Source organism: Artemia sp. Qi Xiang Cuo, chromosome 17 (genome assembly GCF_049724085.1).
Source record: "Artemia sp. Qi Xiang Cuo chromosome 17, ASM4972408v1, whole genome shotgun sequence".
Taxonomy (NCBI): domain Eukaryota; kingdom Metazoa; phylum Arthropoda; class Branchiopoda; order Anostraca; family Artemiidae; genus Artemia; species Artemia sp. Qi Xiang Cuo.
Window position 1 is genome coordinate 839077 of NC_142810.1, and position 18493 is coordinate 857569.

General features: G+C 35.0%; 1 protein-coding gene across 1 annotated transcript in view; it reads right to left on the reverse strand.

Annotated features, from left to right (window-relative positions):
- Window positions 1–18493, reverse strand: part of LOC148941766 (uncharacterized) — a 78831-nt gene that overhangs the window by 11439 nt on the left and 48899 nt on the right. Inside the window, exons 8-9 of the mRNA XM_089103084.1 lie at window positions 10566–10885; window positions 2656–2839 (exon numbers count right to left, since the gene is read on the reverse strand). Of these exons, the coding sequence (XP_088959210.1) occupies window positions 2656–2839; window positions 10566–10885 (504 nt within the window). The remainder of the gene's footprint in view (window positions 1–2655; window positions 2840–10565; window positions 10886–18493) is intronic.

Below are 18493 nucleotides of genomic sequence, written 5' to 3' on the forward strand. Positions count from 1 at the left end.
CTAGGGCTGCCAAAAAAGGTGTCGGGTCTCGACTTCTGAAACTAATTCTGGAGATTGTTGGAGATTGCAACAGTCACAAGGTATATTTTGGAAAATTCTTTACAAGTCATTAGCTTTTCTGTGATCTGAAGGTAGCTGGATTTTGAGCGAGTGGGACGGTTAGAGAAAACCGATTGGCAAGCTTCCCTCTCCCTTCTATCAAGGATTTTAAGAAGGAGAAACAAGGAGCAACGGATTATTGGTTTAATGCAGCCAACAACATATTGTTTGTAAAATGGCAGGATAATAACGTTGTCTCTATTGCATCCAACCATCTCAACCTAGATCCACTAAGACCGGTTGATTGAAGGGACAAATGGGAAAGATGGCGGTACAGCAGCCGTATCCACTCAGGTAAAACAACCACTACACGGGTTGGAGTGCTGACAAGCCGTGACTGACTTGTCAGCAAGTATGCTGTGGCTATTAGAGGAAAGAAACGTTGGACTCTGTTTGCCAGTTAGATATGGCTGTCGGCAATGCTTGCACACTATTCAATATGGTGGTTGACAAAGAAAAGGAAATGAATCTTGTAGATTTCAGACGGGAGCTCAAACGATCCCTTCTGGGAACTAATTACAAAAGGGGGGAACTAAGGCCTTCAGTGTTAGAGGGAAGAACAGTTTCTGCGTCACTAGTCAGCAAACAATATGATAGAATATAACACTTCCTGGCGAAGCCGGAAAAGCAGTGATAATGTCAAGGTGAAAACTACAAGAAAAAGCCCCTGTAAAAAATGTGACGTCCCCCTGTGTATTAGCTGTATTGCGTCTTACCACACTAAATTTTTATTTCTTTTGGTTCTGTATTGCATTTAATTGAATCTTTGGCATTACACACATATTTGATGATATCGAGTATATATTAATACTAGAAGAGCCCACTGTCCTACAAATAGGACAGCTTGTATCTCGGAAACTGGAAATAGGATGCATTTTTGGCTTACTTATGTGATAAAAAGCAATTGATGAAAAGGACAACTAGAATCTCCGACATGTTTTTCTTGGACCTTAACGGGTTAAGCGGGTAGCAACGAAAATGCGTAGTAATTCAAAGGCACCTTGGTAAATTGTGCCAATAAATAGCTATTTGATTTTTTATGAAAACGCTCAACATTGTCGCTAAGCTTAATTTGACTTGCAAGTAAGGAAAATAAAACAAAAATCACAAGATGATTTTAACGAATTCAATTTTTTTTTTTTTTTTTTGTCACTACAGTTTCTTTGGAGCTACAACAAGACTTATACGAGACTCCTTTGTGACTCTGTAGTCTCAGCCAGAGTCGACCCAGCTCTAATCGAATCAGGCATCGAATTAGGATATCGGTACCTGCGCAACACAGACCATTGGTCAGCATGCAAAAAAGTTTTTTTAAGTCCCTATACAAGATCTTCAATCAGAAATCGGGACACTATTGATTTTTTTTTCTTCTAAATATATTTGGACGAGATTGAAAAAAAATGGTGCAATTTTTGCAGGAAGCTTGTTAAACGGTTTTAATTAAAAAATAATTGCTGTCTTTTTTTTTAACCATCAATTCGGTCACTATGCTCAATTTGACGTAAGAAATAAGAAAAACTAAAATAAAAAATCCGAAGACAGGTCTGACAAGTAATTTTTTTTTCGCATTGTTTTTTTCTTTTTTTAACAAAAACAACCCTGGAAAACCGTACAAGTTTCAAAAGTTTCTTTTCTTTTATTAAAAAAGAGGGACGAAAAGACCTCGTAAGAGGGCCGAAGGCCCATTCAGAACGAAAACTGTGATCAGAGGTTAGGTCTTTTGTAAATTATTAATATCATCTTTAAATTTTTAACGAATTTTAATGATAGAGATTATTCCATGTATTGCTTTTCTGAAAGTAATAGCCTCAATAATTTAGATTTTTTAAATTCACTTTAGGATTTATATTCTGTTTCTCTGTTCTGTTCTTGTGATTTTTACCCAGATCACACTAGACACATTTGGGTAAAAATAGTGTAAAAATTGTGTAAAAACTAGGGCATAAAACATTTAGCAGGGATACAGATCAGAGGTAGGCAGCACAATGTATACAAAGTATGCTTTATGTCAAACACAGAGCCAGTTTTAGAGGTAGCTCAACTACGAGGTAGCTCAAGAGGTAGATCAACTTTGCTTGATCGATTTACAACGGCTAAGAAACAACCAAATTTTTTTTATTTTTTTTTTTATTTTTTTTTTACAAATTAAAACACACTAGGCCAACTTATTAGGATGTGGTTAGGCTATGGTTTACAAACTTACGAAAAATCTTGCTTTTGGGCAATCCAGCTGAAGTAGAACGAAAAGTAGGTAGTTCTCAATTGGTAATAAAGAAGCCAGAGGAAAAGATTTAAAAGACGTATGAGATTCGGGAGAAGAAGTAGCGAGTGAATCTCTGAACAGAGGGGGTGGAGGGCAAGCCCGCACACTTTTGTTAGCCCAAGGTAAATTAGTGCTGCGATATATTGTATTAGCAGATTCTTCAGCACTCTGTAGATATCTCAACTATTTCTGCGAAATAAAGTAAAAATACTAATTTTGAACAGTTACGTTTAGGTCCAGTGTTTCCCCTAGAAACAAGGGAATTCCCTAGAAACAGTAGAAAGCAGAAATACCTGAAGGTCGAGGTACAGCTGAAGGGCTTTTTCTTGAGAAGAATCACCGTCCATCATGGGTAGCATCAAAAGGGTAGTGATACGCTCAAGATTTCCAGCTCCCAAGTTTTTGCTTTTTAACGGCGACAAAAACATTTGTAAAATATTCTTATTCAAAATGGAATCAATGGAAGTCAAGGCATCACTGAAATATCAATAAATATTAGACTGAAAAAAGCGGCAATAAATAATGCAGTACCATATCAACAGTGATATACATAATTGGGTCTTTTTTTTGCGGAGAAAAAATTGTGTCTTTTTTTTTCCTTTGTCAGACATAAACTAATGGGAATTATGGCTAAAGATGGAGCGATGTAGGACCTTACTGACCTGTTTTGAAGTTATTGCATATAGACCCCGGCCTGTGTCTGACCTTTAGAAAATGAACCTTTTAAGGTCACATCGGGGTCTATGTGGGTATAATCCTAGGGTAAGGGGGGCGCGCGCCCCCCTAACTGAGTATAGAGACCTGGCAATTAAATCAGTCATGTCAGTGTCCATTGAGGGAACGTTTTCCTACCCCCCGGACATTAGCTTAACCTATTTTGTATGTTGACATGCATTCTTATATTCTTATATTTGGAAGTTTGCGTTGTTTTACGTTACAATCTCTATTGTCCTTGATTAAATTATGAAGTCAATTTACTAATAGTAATATATTGCATTAGTAGCCAGCTCTTTAGTTATATATCGTTTTGGCATTTCAGTGTTCATGGCACCTCCTCTAAACGACAGTGACAGTTCCAATAGTCCTTCCACTTCACAACTTTTTTTTTTTTTTTTTTTTTTTTTTTTTTTTTTATAAGGTTATATCCTCAACATGAAAGGAATAAGACACTTTTAGGGTATTTCTATGATGTACGCCCTACCGCTCAAGTTGTTCATTCATTGACACATTATAGAACCGTTTTATTATTCGTTAGTTTCTTTCAGCTTAGCGTGAGACAAGACAAAGAGAAGTGACAGAATAGATGGTAAATACATATTTTCAGCTATATATTTGTACATTAGGGGGAGGGGGGGAGTTGGCAAAGTATTTGGACAATTTGAAGTTAGGAAACAAATGTTACTACAGTATATGCAGAATAATAATACCTAACGCATTAGGCATGGAGACTGGCAATACTTTACCCCCCCCCCCCTAATATACAAATATATAACCCAAATTTGTTTCTAAAGTATTATATTTTATCTAACTTTGGGCGTCAGAGAAACAATTTAAAAGAACATTAGGTAGGGCGTATATCATACAAGTACCACTATCAACACCAGCGAGAGTATAGCGTAGCCCCATCAAATTAAAAGTAAAAATACATCAAAAATTCACGGCGTAAAGTAAAGCGATAAAGAGTGAGATTTATAAAAAGGGTGACCTGCTTTCATATTTAAAAAGATATATCCGCGTAAAGATATATCTGCGTATATAAGGGGTTGGCTGCTTTTCTCTCAAGTTGACTGTTCATTACAAACTACTAGAAACTAAGCTGGTCGTACCTAGATGGTGATATCCCTCAACGTAAAGATTGATTGTCGGGTTGAACGACTTTTTCATATGTTCTTGTCTACAAGCTCTTAACAGGTGTTACTAGGATAAGCAACACTCGACGACCTGGCTCTGGCCGGGATAAATCAGGGTAACATAGACCAAAGAAATGGATGGGAATATTTATAAAAAGGAATTTTTTCTACAAAAAAACTAGCAATTTTATAATTTCTACCTGGTACACTTTTTCTGTCTCCGGACTGGGATTTAAGTTATGATTTGCCTATGGTTTTTAGCCGTTTGGCTTGTTTGTAAAGACGAAAAGTTTCTGCTTGTTTTCCTTTTACGATTCGGCGTGACAACAAAGGAAAGAGTTTACGCAACGGAAAATCTTAATAATTGTATAACAACCAAAATAAAAATCGTAAAAATCCCGCTTTTCAGCTATGAATAGACCGAAGATGGAACCAGGGGACAAAAAATTGTTTTCATTTTGATGTCCTTGGTACTCTAGAACCGTAGATCCAAACAGAATAAAAAAGTAGGGAATTATGTTCATAAGTTTGGGGATGCGGCAAATGATCGGAAGAAATTTTCATATCGCCCTTGAAAAGTTTCAAACTATTTTTTCGTAAATGATGACAATAAATTTAAAGATCTAACGTTAATTATTAAACGTTAAAAGATGAAAATGATGCTAAACGAGGATTACAAAAGAATCCATGATATTGATAATTTGGAAAGAACCCTGAATATTTTGTAAATAGTTCCGAGTGTGTTCCTCAGCAAAAGCGGAGAGCTATTGCAGCGCTGCATCTTGCAGCTCGCGACCCATATGCAGGTTTTTCTACTTTTCATCATTCTGAACATCTGAGCCGCATGAAATTACAAACACTTTACAACGTTTTTTGGTGAACGCGTCAAAATTTATAATGGGAAATCAGGGTTCTAGGCGTTTATACCCCCTTCCTCCCGCGATTACCCCCCCCCCCCGGAAAATATCCCCTTCCTCCCGTGGAAAATAAGGCTTTCCAAATTTGAGAATTTTATTTGAGTTTTTTTTTATTTCCGTAGGGGGAAGGAATTTTGGTACTTGTGTATTATGCGCGTAAAATTCGAGAACACACCACTCAAGTTTATGCTGTGTAAAATTCGAGAACCCACGTTTTTTCGTTAGATTCTTCGTTACTTTTGAAATCAATTTGGGCTACAGATTTGCACACTAGGGGGGTAAAATACAGCGGGTCTGCATGCAAATGTGTTTGATACAACTATTCTGCACATTAGATAGACAGATAGAGAATTGTATTTTAAAGCCAAATATACGGCCATTAACGTAGTAAAATAACATAAATGAAAGGCACAACTAACATAAACTTTAATCAGCGATCATCATAAAACACTTAAGTGAAGCAGTACATTAACCTACTAATAGTACTTAATACTTGGAAAAACATTTTCCAAGTATTAATAGTTCTTTTTTTTAATGATAGTTTTAGACAAGCATTAAGTACTATTATTAGGTTAATAAAGTGTTTCATTTAAGTGTTTTATGATGATCGCTGATTAAAGTTTATGTTAGTTGTGCCTTTCATTTATGTTATTTTACTACGTTAATGGCCGTATATTTGGCTTTAAAATACACTTCCAAGGACATTTTTAGTTTGCAATCCATGAGCAATATTACTGTTTTATACCCGCATGTATCACGCCTCATCCTCATCGAGCTATCAAATTACTTACGTGAAAATTTGTACTTGTAAAAAAAAGGAAAAAAAAGGGAAAAAGTCAGTTTAAAAAAGCTTAAGAATGGATTCGAACGTAGGTGACCTGCTGAACAAAGACAAGGCCTTAATCCGAATAGGCCAAAAAATAAGTTTATGATGAATTATCGGTTTGATTAGATACTGGATAATTTATTTGATTTCGATTTTGACGTTTTTATGGATAATATTTTACACCCTAACTACGGCTTTTTCTTTTTCTTTTTCTCTTATAACTTAAAAAGGTTCCCGAGCTATTCTATTTTTCTTTTCCGTTATATCATCTATTATAGTGCTAATATGTCATGTTGTGAAATTAGAGTGAAAATTAAAAGAACTAAAAAAAAAATTAAAAAAAGAACTTGATCACTGAACCAGGGTGAACAAAGGCTTTGCTAAAAACAACATAGCATTTTAAGAAAAATAATTGAGTAAGGTGAATAAAAATCTCAGAAATTATTCTAGATATTTTATCTGAAGTGATTCCTGAAAACTTCCGTTCACCGGGATTCTTAAGGCGAAGCGAGATAGGAAGACGCAATAAAACACAAACTAAACAAACAAGGTAATTCAACAAATATGCACTTAAAAGCAATTCATACATTCCACAAGATCATAAGTTCCAATGAAATAAGCCAGAGACAATATATCATTTTCTGATCCTTACCAATTTGAAACAATTCAGAAGCGTTCAGTGAAAAACTGTAAAAAACAAAAAAAAATACCAAAAATCATCAAATACATCTTAAAAAACTAAGAATGAAAATGGAGCAAAATCAATCAGTGGATATAACACTATATACTTATGTTTGGTTTTACAATTTTTTAGAGTATATTTGCCAAATTCAAAACAACTCAAGTAAATTGAAAATTGAAATAGATGGACCCTTTCAAACAAGCATTCTAATCAGGGCGTATCCAGGATGTTTTTCTCGGGAGGTGGGGGGAGATTTATAAAGGGATTTTTGTTTTTTTTGGGGGGAGCAAGGGGTTTACAACATCTTTAAAAAACGCATCAAAAAGTTGTTTATGTTCATTTTTGTTATGTTTCTACGAGTTAAAAAACATTTCGGGGGGGGGGGAGGAGGGGAGGTCAAACCCTCTATCCCATCCCTACCTGGATACGTTCTTGATTCAAATACTTTGGATACTTTTAGTGCTTCACCTTTGCCTCTATTCCTTGATTTACTTTGATAGAATGTAAGTGATAGCATCTATTAATGTACTGGCTTTAAGTGTTTTGAGAATTTGATATTGTAAAGTAGACATTTGCAGTTTTAAGTCATGGGCATACTTAGTAACTAATTTGTCATATATAGAATAGAGGGAAAGATATGCACGCAGTGACAAACCCGGGGGCGGTTGGTGAACACCCCTTGGCTTGGGTACCGCTTAATTATTCACAATTTAGTTTATATTTATACGAATTGGTCCACCACCGTAGGGTCCCCCCACCCCCAGATCGGACATACTTGAATCTTTTTACAGATTATACTTACCCTTATATAAATCTTTCAACTTTGTTTTTTCAGGATAAAATAGACTGTCAGAATTTTAAAAGATAATTGCACCCCTGGAATAGGACACGCACAGGTGAAGGGGACATCGAGAAATACTCAAATATTACCCTTTCTCAAATTTTATTACCTTTTTTTATTACCCATCTTTTTATTCATTTTTTATGATACATAAGACGGTATTGAACTCATTGAGCTCACAAAAAAAAAGAAATTGAATTAAAATATGCTATGTAAAATATAAAATAATGAAAAATACATATTTATGACCGTCATCAATTGTACTAACGATTAAAAAAACTCTTTAGAAAATTTTTAAACAGTATCTCATGTATAATATATATGAAGGAATATTTTGAAGAATCCTCATCAACGTTGTAAAACAAAAAAAAAAATATACAATCAATTTAATATAAAACTTTTAAAGAAATAATTATCAAAACAAAAAGGAAATATAACAAATGAAACATGTCTTTGGCTGATTGCCAATGCGGAAGGCCAAAGTAGCCAATTTAAACGCTGATCATGCTATGAAGTTTCTGCTGACAAATTGTAAATTGTATTGCCAAATTTTTTCCTTTAAACTTTTCATTTTTATATAATTTATCATTGTTTTATTGTTGAATTTTCATTTGTTAAAAGAGAGTGAAAATCTAAGACAGACTCGAAGCAATTTTTCAGAAGTTGTTAAAATGAATCAATTTGGGTTTCTTTTCAAAAGTAAATAAATTGTAATTTTGGGTAATTATAAATGAAAGGGAAGGAAGGAACCTAATACTGAAGATAAAGAAGGTAATTATAAGGTAAGCTTTTTGGTAATTATAAATGAAAGGGAAGGAAGGCACCTAATACTGAAGATAAAGAAGGTAATTATAAGGTAAGCTTTTTGGTAATTATAAATGAAAGGGAAGGAAGGCGCCTAATACTGAAGATAAAGAATAAAAACAACCTAACAGAAAACTTCGAGCTTATGGCTCAAGCTCCTCTCCCTAACCTGTCAATATTTTTAGGGTAGATGAAGCAAATGAAGGAGGAAAATAGATACTAAACCATACTAAGAGATAATAGATACTAAAACGCAAAAAAAAAACACTAAAAGAAGACAAAAAACTGAGTTTCCAATCCAACCTTCCTCTAACGGCAATAATTTTACGATTAATTACATAATCTGCTAAATACTTCAAATAATTCAACGACTTTTCGTTTGACTTTTCAAATCTGCCCCTACCCCTTAAAAAAAGTTGGGTACATGCCAACTTAGATATCAAGAGATAATTTCTTAGATCAAACTGCTTTTCCATTTACAAGGATTTAAGAGAGTTAACCAAAACCAATTGATTTTGGTTAAAAAAAGAAACAATTGTTTAAATCCTGAATATAATGTGCTGTAATTTAGTTCCTTCACTGTAATTTAGTTCCTTCTATATTTGATGTCCATCAGCGTGACGAACTAAGCTTCTTGTGTCAAATAAGCGTCAGTACTTACGACAAAGAGTTTTTTTCCGGACAAAAAAACTTTTAAAGAAAATATTTTATCTTTAAAAAATAGCAAATTTTAAAAAAATAGTTAGGCTGAGTGAATTAAACTTTCAAATTTTCCGGAAATGAAATTTGCTTTGATGTCATTTCATGGGAGCTGATCCGATTCAAGCCTATCAACACCCCTCTTCCCTCCTTACGTAAGTACATACAGTTGCTTTTTGTTGTTTAATTTCTCTTTTAATGTAATGTTTTTGTTATCTTTCTTCTTTTGTTTATGAATGCGTTTTGTATATCGCTGCTCTCAATATCCCCATGCTTTGTAGCGAAGAACCACTGCCCCAACACTTTTTCTTTAGATAAATCATATTTAAGAATTAGAAAGCTTAGCCTTCATTAACAGGAAGCTTCAGATATTAAGGGGTAAGATAAAGGGAGCAGTCTACTTTTTCTCAACCGTGAAAAAAAAAATTCAAGGTTAATAAAATATTATTATAAGTTAATAAAATATTATAATAAAATATTATTATAAGTTAATAATATATTATAATAAAATATTATTATAAATATTAATATAAGCTTCAGATATTAAGGGGTAAGATAAAGGGAGCAGTCTACTTTTTCTCAACCGTGAAAAAAAAATTTTTTCAAGGTTAATAAAATATTATCTTACCCCTAAAATATTTTCAAGTTAATATAATATTTAAGGCACAAACCTGAACATGTAACACAAGTATTAGCCAGGGCATGGATATAATAAAAAAAATCAAAGAAGATATATACAAAACAAATAAGCTTATAGATGAATAAAAAGATAACCCGAAATAGCCAGTATCAACCATAGACTTATTGGCTCGCTCTAAAGAATTCGTGTTTTCCTTCTTTTAACCACATGACGATATTCTAATTCTGACTCGAACACTATTTTTGAAATTTAGGAGGCAAAATCTGCGTGACAATACTAATAATCATAACTGTGCAGAGGAAGGGGCGATGGTTTCACAACTGAAAATTGATCTGAAGGTCCCCTTACCCTTAATAAAAAGGGCAAAATTCACTTATTTTAGCCCCCTCCCCTTCCTCACATGAGAAATGCTCTGATAAGGTAAGACCTGTGGCCCCCTATGATAACAAATTTCCGATACGTATCATCTGAATACCTTTTTAGGTGTTTAATATATATATATATATATATATATATATATATATATATATATATATATATATATATATATATATATATATATATATATATATATATATATATATATATATATATATATATATATATATATATATATATATATATATATATATATATATATATATAATTAGGTAAAAAGCCAGCTAAAATACGTAATATAATGTCTATGTTTGTCAATATAAATTTTATGGATGGCATTATTGTTGTATGTTTTCCCAGATCCCTCTATTGCTAACGAGCCTCCAAGCTTCCTTCCGCCAAAAAAACTTGCTTCAAAAGGTAGAGGAGCAGTAACCCCAATTGAGTCACTAACATAAGTAAAGAAACCCCTTGGCATTAATTGTCAGTGGGTACATGATGAATTTGTGCACAGCTTTTTAACGACAATACAGCACATCTTGATAACAATTAATTAGTATTCAAACCTAAGAGCTTCATCAAGAAATATCTTCCATTCTTCATTTTCAACTTCTTCATGTTCTTCTTTGGCCATTTTCCTAGCATCTATTTTGGCTCGATTTGGCTCGGAACTTACAAACCCCGTATTTGGCAACATAGGGTTGTACTCGATAGCTTTCACAGGATTACCAGACAAGTTAAGAGTTGATAAATTTTTGCTGATTAATTTTTCGTTGATTCGATCGGAAAATTCTTTCATTTCTTCAATATTCTGCTGGGCTGTACATATTTGGAAGTTGCTCATTTCATGGCAAGGATTGAAGTTGAAATGCATTGGACCAGTTATCTGAAATTGAGAATTTCTGTCACCTACCTAGGCCAACACCTGATATCAGTCAAATATCCTCACAAGATGATATAGGCTGAAACCTGAATTAGTGAAAAATAAAATTAATGTCAACTTCTTGTAGAAACTTTATTACTTGTTTCCCACTACATGTTTTCTAAAACACTAGCATCCGAAAAGGGGACATTTGTCAAAACCCAAAGCCTGTTGAGAATAAAGTTCATAAAAAAAAGGTCAAATGCAGAGCACCACAGAAGGATTTAAAGGTGAAACAGAATCTAAAACAGGGCCGACAACTCACAAAAATATGTGGGAACAACATGTATTTTTCAAAATTTGAGGGAAGTGGGGAATTTTTAGTTTTTTTTTTAACTTAATATAAATCGAAATTTAGAAGGAAAAAAAATCTATGGAGGGAAGCAATTGTCTCCTTTCTCTCTATTGACACCCCTGTTCTCAAAGAAGTTGTCCAAGAGCGAATTATACACGGTTAGATACCAACTATTCCATATAGAGGAATAAAATCTCACTCAGTGGTCTAATTTTATGGTGCGTCAACGAGCCTAGATGGAGACACACGATTATTTTCTATAGGTTAATGCTTAGCCACCTTTAAAATATGGAAGCAAATACTATAGACCTCTAACTGCTTCAAGATCTAAATTAATCTAAAAGATAGACCTTTTCTGTCACCCAGTTTCAGGGTCGTACCTGGGCCAAAAAGATACGTTATTTGTTAACCAAGAATTTATGTAAATCATCTATTAATAAATGAAAAGTAGTAAAAGTGTGAAACAACTAAATTAGAGGTTCATTTTCACCACACGCGTTGTAGCTTCCTCGACCAGCTGGCTCCTACTCCTTTTATGGGTATCACTACCCATATGGGTATCACTCAAGAAAGGTACCATGTCTCTGACGGTTCGTTATTCTTTGAAGCAGGGTTCATGTGAAGTGTTTTTACCTGTTTGCACTAACAAACCCAACTACCCATTAAGCTGGTGATCATCTAGCTTTCAAATGAAAGATCTTAAGCCGAACTGGCAAGCTAAAAAAAAAAGAGAGAAACAATTGAATTAAAAAAAAACCGACAAACGAAACTGCGGCCAGTGGAGAGAAAAGACGAAAAATGTAAAACAACGCGGATATTTCGCATGTATCAAAACAAAGCATCTTCAGCAAAAGAAAAGCACAAGAAGAACAAGAACAAAAAAAAAACAACCAAACTAAAACTAAAAACAAATAAAACCACCACCAATAAAATTTATTTGTTATCTTGTTCTTCTTGTGCCTCTCTTGTGCAAAAGACGCTTTGTTTTGATTCAGGCGAAATATCCGTGTTGTTATACATTTTTCGTCTTTTCTCTCCACTAGCCACAGTCTCGTTTGTCGCTTTTTTTTCATTCAAATGTTTCTCTCTGTTGTTTTTTTTTAGCTTTCAAATAATTAAAAAAAAACTATTTGGACTTAATTCTAATAGATGACCGGCAACACATCTCAAAACCATTCTCATGGTTACGGTTAACGTAGATCACTCAACACAAGTGGTCTACAATTTGGTATTATTGATAGTGACATTCATAATCTTGATCATTCTTCATTCTAGTTTTTAATCTTGTTTTGTTTTTATATGTTTTTTCTTTTTACGTACTATTATTTATTTTTGTTTTTATTAAGAGACAAATTCTGTGAAATTAAGGATCTAAAGCTTGCCTCTCTGGAAAATGGTACCTTACCCTACTACCCTAGTGAAAAATATAAATGTTGAAGGTAAAATAATAGATTTGGCAACAAAGCAGGTACACCAATCTACAAAAAGTAGGTAGGGGGAGGGAGGGCAAAGATTTTTCAACTTTTACTTAATGAAGATACAAAAATACATTTTTATTTTTTGGATAGGTTTTTCAATAAAATACCAAAACAGGATTTTTCAATTCCTGGGGAGAGGTAACGAAGTTTACCCTTCCATAATTGGTGCCCAGCAAAAAGTTGGTAATCCCTTCTCAACATAAGGGCTAGCAAAGGTGAGAGCGTTGTGGGACTGCAAACTGATTCCTGATGCCTAAGGTCAAGACACCTGAGACATGGCGGATAGTATTTCTAGTCGCACCACACGCCAACAGAGGGCCGTTGTCGCTAAGGTTTAGGAAAAGGATGACGAAGTCAACAGTTTTTGTAGCTTGCTCAAGCCTATAAGCATTTTAAATGCTGACCAGGCAAGGCCAGGTGAAATAGCAGAAATAAACAGTCAACCTACACACCGACTGGCCAAGCTTCCCGCATGGTGGCTGTTCTGTCAGGTGCAACGCCTCGTCCAGGATGACCTTGCCAGTTTCAACCCAACTCGAATTTCCCCAAATTGAGAATGGTAGGACAAAACCATCCGCTCGTAAAATCTTTCTGAGTCTTGCCACCAAGCAGAGGCAGCCGCTGTTCTAAGACAATTTACACTATTTATATTATTATTATTTATATTATTTTTTTGTGACGTGAATTATACAATACTGTGATGTAAGATCTTGTTAGGTGTATAATGAGGATTTTTTTTTGTATGGATGATATTGATTTTGAAAGGGAAGAAGAGTAATATAAGTTCGTATCTTTTATTGTGGTTGTTGTATCATCTGGTCTTCTCCCCACTGTATTCTTTCCCACACGGTATTATTCAGCTAGAAATACTGCAACACTGATTGACAATATACGAGGCATGTTTTTTAAGTAAGAACCGTTGTGTGATTCTGCCGCCGCAGCGCTACGGTCTACGCCATGACGCCATTGTCTACGCACTGACGCCATTACAGTCTGATTCTTCATTTTATACGTTGTTTACTGAGTGTTTAAGATGCCTCCGACAATCGTGAATCCCGCCGATTGTGAAGCACGGGCTGTTATACGATTTGTGCACAATCATGTGCACAGTAATTTGGACAAAAAAGGAGTATTGCTAGTGGAGTTTTTGCCTCGTAATGAGACAATCAATGCAGTGTCTTATTGTGAGACATTGAACAATCTGCGTTGTACAATCCAGAACAAAAGACGTGGCAAGTTGAGTAAAGGTATCGTTTTGCTGCATGACAATGCCCGTCCACATGTGACTAATCGGACCAAAGATCTCATCAAATCTTTTCAATGGGAAACTCTAGATCATCCACCATACAGCCCTGATCTGGCGCCCAGCGACTACCATTTCTTCCTGCACTTGAAGAAACACCTGGGTGGTCAGCGTCTTCAAGACGATAACGAACTCAGAACAGTTGTGATTCCTCGTATTCTTTTCCTTTAACCCTCACGCATCTTTTACCTCACATATTATAACATCTGATGTTTCCGATCACTACCCAGTCATCACAATGGTCCCAACAAGGGCAGGCCGGTCCACTAAGTCAGCATCTAATCCTGTTTTCACGTATCAAATTTTTTCCCAAAAAAAACATTGATTACTTCACTGGAACCCTGAAATCGAATGACTGGTCTGCTGTAACTCATGCGTCTTTGGCAGATATGGCTGCAAATGCACTCACTAGCCAGCTTAAACAGTTAACAGAACGGTGTTTTCCTCTACGAGCAAGTCGGATCAAAAGTGTTCCCAAAACTCATTGGATGACAAAAGGTTTCGTTCAGTCTACCGAACACAGAAAGAGACTGTACCTGAAAGCTTGTAAATCTACAACTCCTGAAGCGAAAGGGACATACAAAAAATACAGAAATACATTAAACGGATTAGTACGTAATGCAAAAAGGCGGTATTATGCGGAGAGAATAAGTGAATGTAAGAGTAACTTGAGAAAAGTATGGGAGGTTGTTAATGAAATAATTTGTCAAAAAAGGAAGAAGGTGGCTATACCTAAAGAAATAATAAATATGCGTGGTGAGACAGTAGCAAGCGAATGTCGTGCTGATGCTTTTAATCAATTTTTCGTTAATCAGACATCTCTACATGCTTCTGCCCCATCTCCTGAACAAACCCACAGTAAAACAATATCAGGTCTTTTTCTAGCACCATGTACGAAAAAGGAATTACTAGTGATTATCAGTAAGCTGCCTAATGGCAAAACCCAAGACTTGGGCTGTGCAACTACATCTTGAAGAAGCCCTCTACATGTCTTGCAACTCCACTTGAAAACTTGTTCAACCCTTCACTAGCAACCGGAGTTTATCTTAATGTGTTTAAAACTACCCAAGCCCTTCCCCTCTAAAAAAAGGAGAAAAGAGTCTTATCTCTAATTATAGACCCATATCAATTCTACCGGTTATATCAAAAGTCCTCGAGGGATGTATTTAAAATACCAAAATAAAGTTCCTTCTTTCTAAAGATAATTCCGATTTCCTATAATTAAGTTAAACCTAGTTTCAAAAATGAAGTCCTTAATCAGCAAAGAGAAAAAGTGCAGTCACCTCAGACAAAGAACAGCACTATCCAGGCTTAAGATTTCGCTAAGAGAGTGAGAAATAAAAAATATGCTACGTACGATATTTCTAAGGAAATTTAACTGGCAAAAAAACCGTGTGAACGCTTGAATCATCAAAAATATTTAAAAGAATTCATTGGACGAAAGGTTCGCATCCTTGAACCATTCGGGCCAATTATGAGCCAGTTCTTACAGCGCAAGGCTGAAGAGCTATGTTTGATAGTGGCGTAGAAGTGTTTTTTAAGATTATTAACAGATCAGAGTTAAGATCATTCAGACAAAATTCTTATACTCTTCCGTCGTTGTCACCGTTATTGTCATTTGAAGTGACCCATTGCTGTGCAAATAAGTATGTAAGTTCAATAAATCTATTGCCTTTTTTATCTGTGTTTATTTCATTTTATATGTCTGCATCTAGTCTGATAATAGGTAAATAGTTCGTATGTATCCAAGTTAAACGCCCGAAGAAAATTTCTATCGCTACAAATGGCGCGAGTCGGATATTGGTGGAAAACTGCGAACTAATTAGGCTATTAAAACTTTGTAATTTAAATTTAGTTATTGGAGAGATACAGACATATAAGCGAAGTGATTAGGCCTATTGCCGCTAAGCTACTACAGGGAAACCCTTTAGAATATCACATAGGAGATAATAGCCTCCCCCAAAATAAGTTAAATGAAAAAAAAAAATTATTTATTCTGAGTTGATTCAATGCTTGTATACATATATACTATATTTTTATTTTCTTTAAGTTCTAACTGGTGGAAGTTGGGAAAACTGAGTCGAGTTGACTAAATAAAAATTGTATATTGAAACAGAAATGGCTTTGTCAAAGCAGGAAGGTAAATGGACTTCGCTTAAATTTGTATCCCCTCAAAGAGTTGGGTACAATAGAAGAAATGGAGAAAAGGCTCAATGAAGAATTGTAAAATTAAAAAAAAATAGTATTCAGTTTTTAACAAGTAGAAGCAAGTGTATAATTAGTAGTTTTTTTAGTGTTAGTAATAAATGCAAAGTAGTAGTGCCGTATATTACTAAATAATAAAGTATTTATATCGTGAATTGAAGGAATTAAATAAAAAATAATATGTAAAGAAAAACAAATTCTTGCTGGACTGATGAAACGTTGGTAGAAACAGAAGAGTTTTAGGCATAAGAGTAAGACATTGGGTCTTTTGGGGTTCCACCCCTGTTTCTTTTCCTTGCGGATAAATGACCTCTTTTCGTTTCTTTAATTACATTTGCTTATAGTATAATTTCAAAAGACAGGTTGAATTCCTGTTACTAAGCGATAGTGGTTTTGCAATAGGTAAGCTATGAAGCAAGTTTATTTTTACTTCCTAATTTTGGGAGTCATCGAAAGATAAATCTAAGAGGTAAAATTAGGTTTGAATGAGGAGGTAGCTGATTGGCTGGGCCAATTGACGGTCCACCCATACAAACAGTGCTGTAAAAATTATTATTTTGTTTTAGTCGGCGTTCTGACCCCAGTCGGGGATATATATATTTTTGTGGTATTTGTGACCCTTTTGGAAGAATACAAGTAAGGTATTTTCTACAAACTGTGCACTATTTTCCGTAACCCAGGCAGGGTAGGAATAGAGCTACAAGGTACCGTCATTATTATATTGACAGGGAGGGTTGTTACCTCCAAGGAGAGAGTAGAGATTTTCTAGCCGCAACCCAAGGCGGGTACATTTGGCTTTAGAAAGTGGCCATTTGGCCACTCGATCGCGTTGTCATACCCTGGGACAGAGTATACTGTAAATAGGGTAGTACCAAACCCGATATTTCCAGAACCGTTGGGGTAAGAGCGGGAATCTCACTAACAGTTGGGCCGACAAGGGGTTCTCTCCTTCGAGTAAGTGGCATAGCAACCTTTTTTGCTCATTTTTTGCCTTTAAAAGTGGTGACCCCGCACATACACCCCAATAAGTGGTGCCAGCGGTAGCTAGCACTACGAACATTGGCGGCAGCGGCATAAGTAAACACGAACACTTATTGTTCAAGGATAACACTGCTACAATTTAGCAAAGGAAGCACATAAATTGTGGTCCGAACAATTATAGGTTAGAAGCTGCCATTTCCGAGTATTATAGGAGTAGAGATGCTTCGAAAACATGGCATTTTACGACGTAATAAGCGATAGAATTACCTTTGTTAAAGCTAACAAATACTAGCTTAGTTATTTAGCTTGACAAGCAAAGGGAAGGAAAAGATATATAAATATATAATTAAATTGCTTGAGGAAAGGGATGAAAAAAAACGAAAAAAGTAACAATAAGTAAGAAAAGTGGAAGCTTAGCAAAAGTCGCCGAAGAAAGCAAAAAAAAGAGTTGTTACCCAGCTGTGACTGGAACTCTGCATAAGGCGAGAAATTCGGCGAAAGAAACCATTAATCACAGAAAATGGAGGCATGGGGATAGGTCTTAAAAGTGTCTCCTTTACCTACACAGATGACCTTCATGTGAATAATGGTGTTAGAAAAAAATTCAAATTCTGAATCAGCTTTGCAAAATGAGTCAAAAGAAAATTTTAATTTCAAACCATGGCTGCTTTAGAGCCATGTAGATGTAAAACAAGCCAGTGTTCATGCTTATTTACAAAGAATATAAGCCCACATTAGGACAAACAGAGAAGGCAATGTATCCTTTTGGAATAGCTAATATTGATAATTCTGGTACGCTCTTATGGTTACTCAAAGACGAATCATCCTCAAGTTTAGTCTGATTATAAATCAGTAGAGTTTAGTGGAATATCAGATAGTTTTATATCAGATAAATACGATCTGATAGTCGAAATCAAATGGAGTGAAGCCAATAGTCCTTTATATCCAATTAGTCGACAAATAGATTGTGCCTAGAAAGCTTATCACGCTAGAACAGAAACCTTATCACGGAAACAATTTCACAGGGCGTTAAATTTCTACCAATAAGAAGACTGCAAGGTGATGACGGTGATATCTTTACTAATGGTCTTATACATGGATTAAGTCGAGGCGAAATCTCCTCTCTACAATGGGCATAAGAGTTTTCTAAGATGTAGAATCCCTACTGAAATTGCCTTCCACGTGAAGATTGAAAAAAAAAAAATTAAACTATGAAGAAAATTAATCAAAATTAAATCAAATATGCCTAACTTGACTTAAAAATTCGATAATCCGACACTATTCATAGCTAGAACTTGATCTGAATCGTG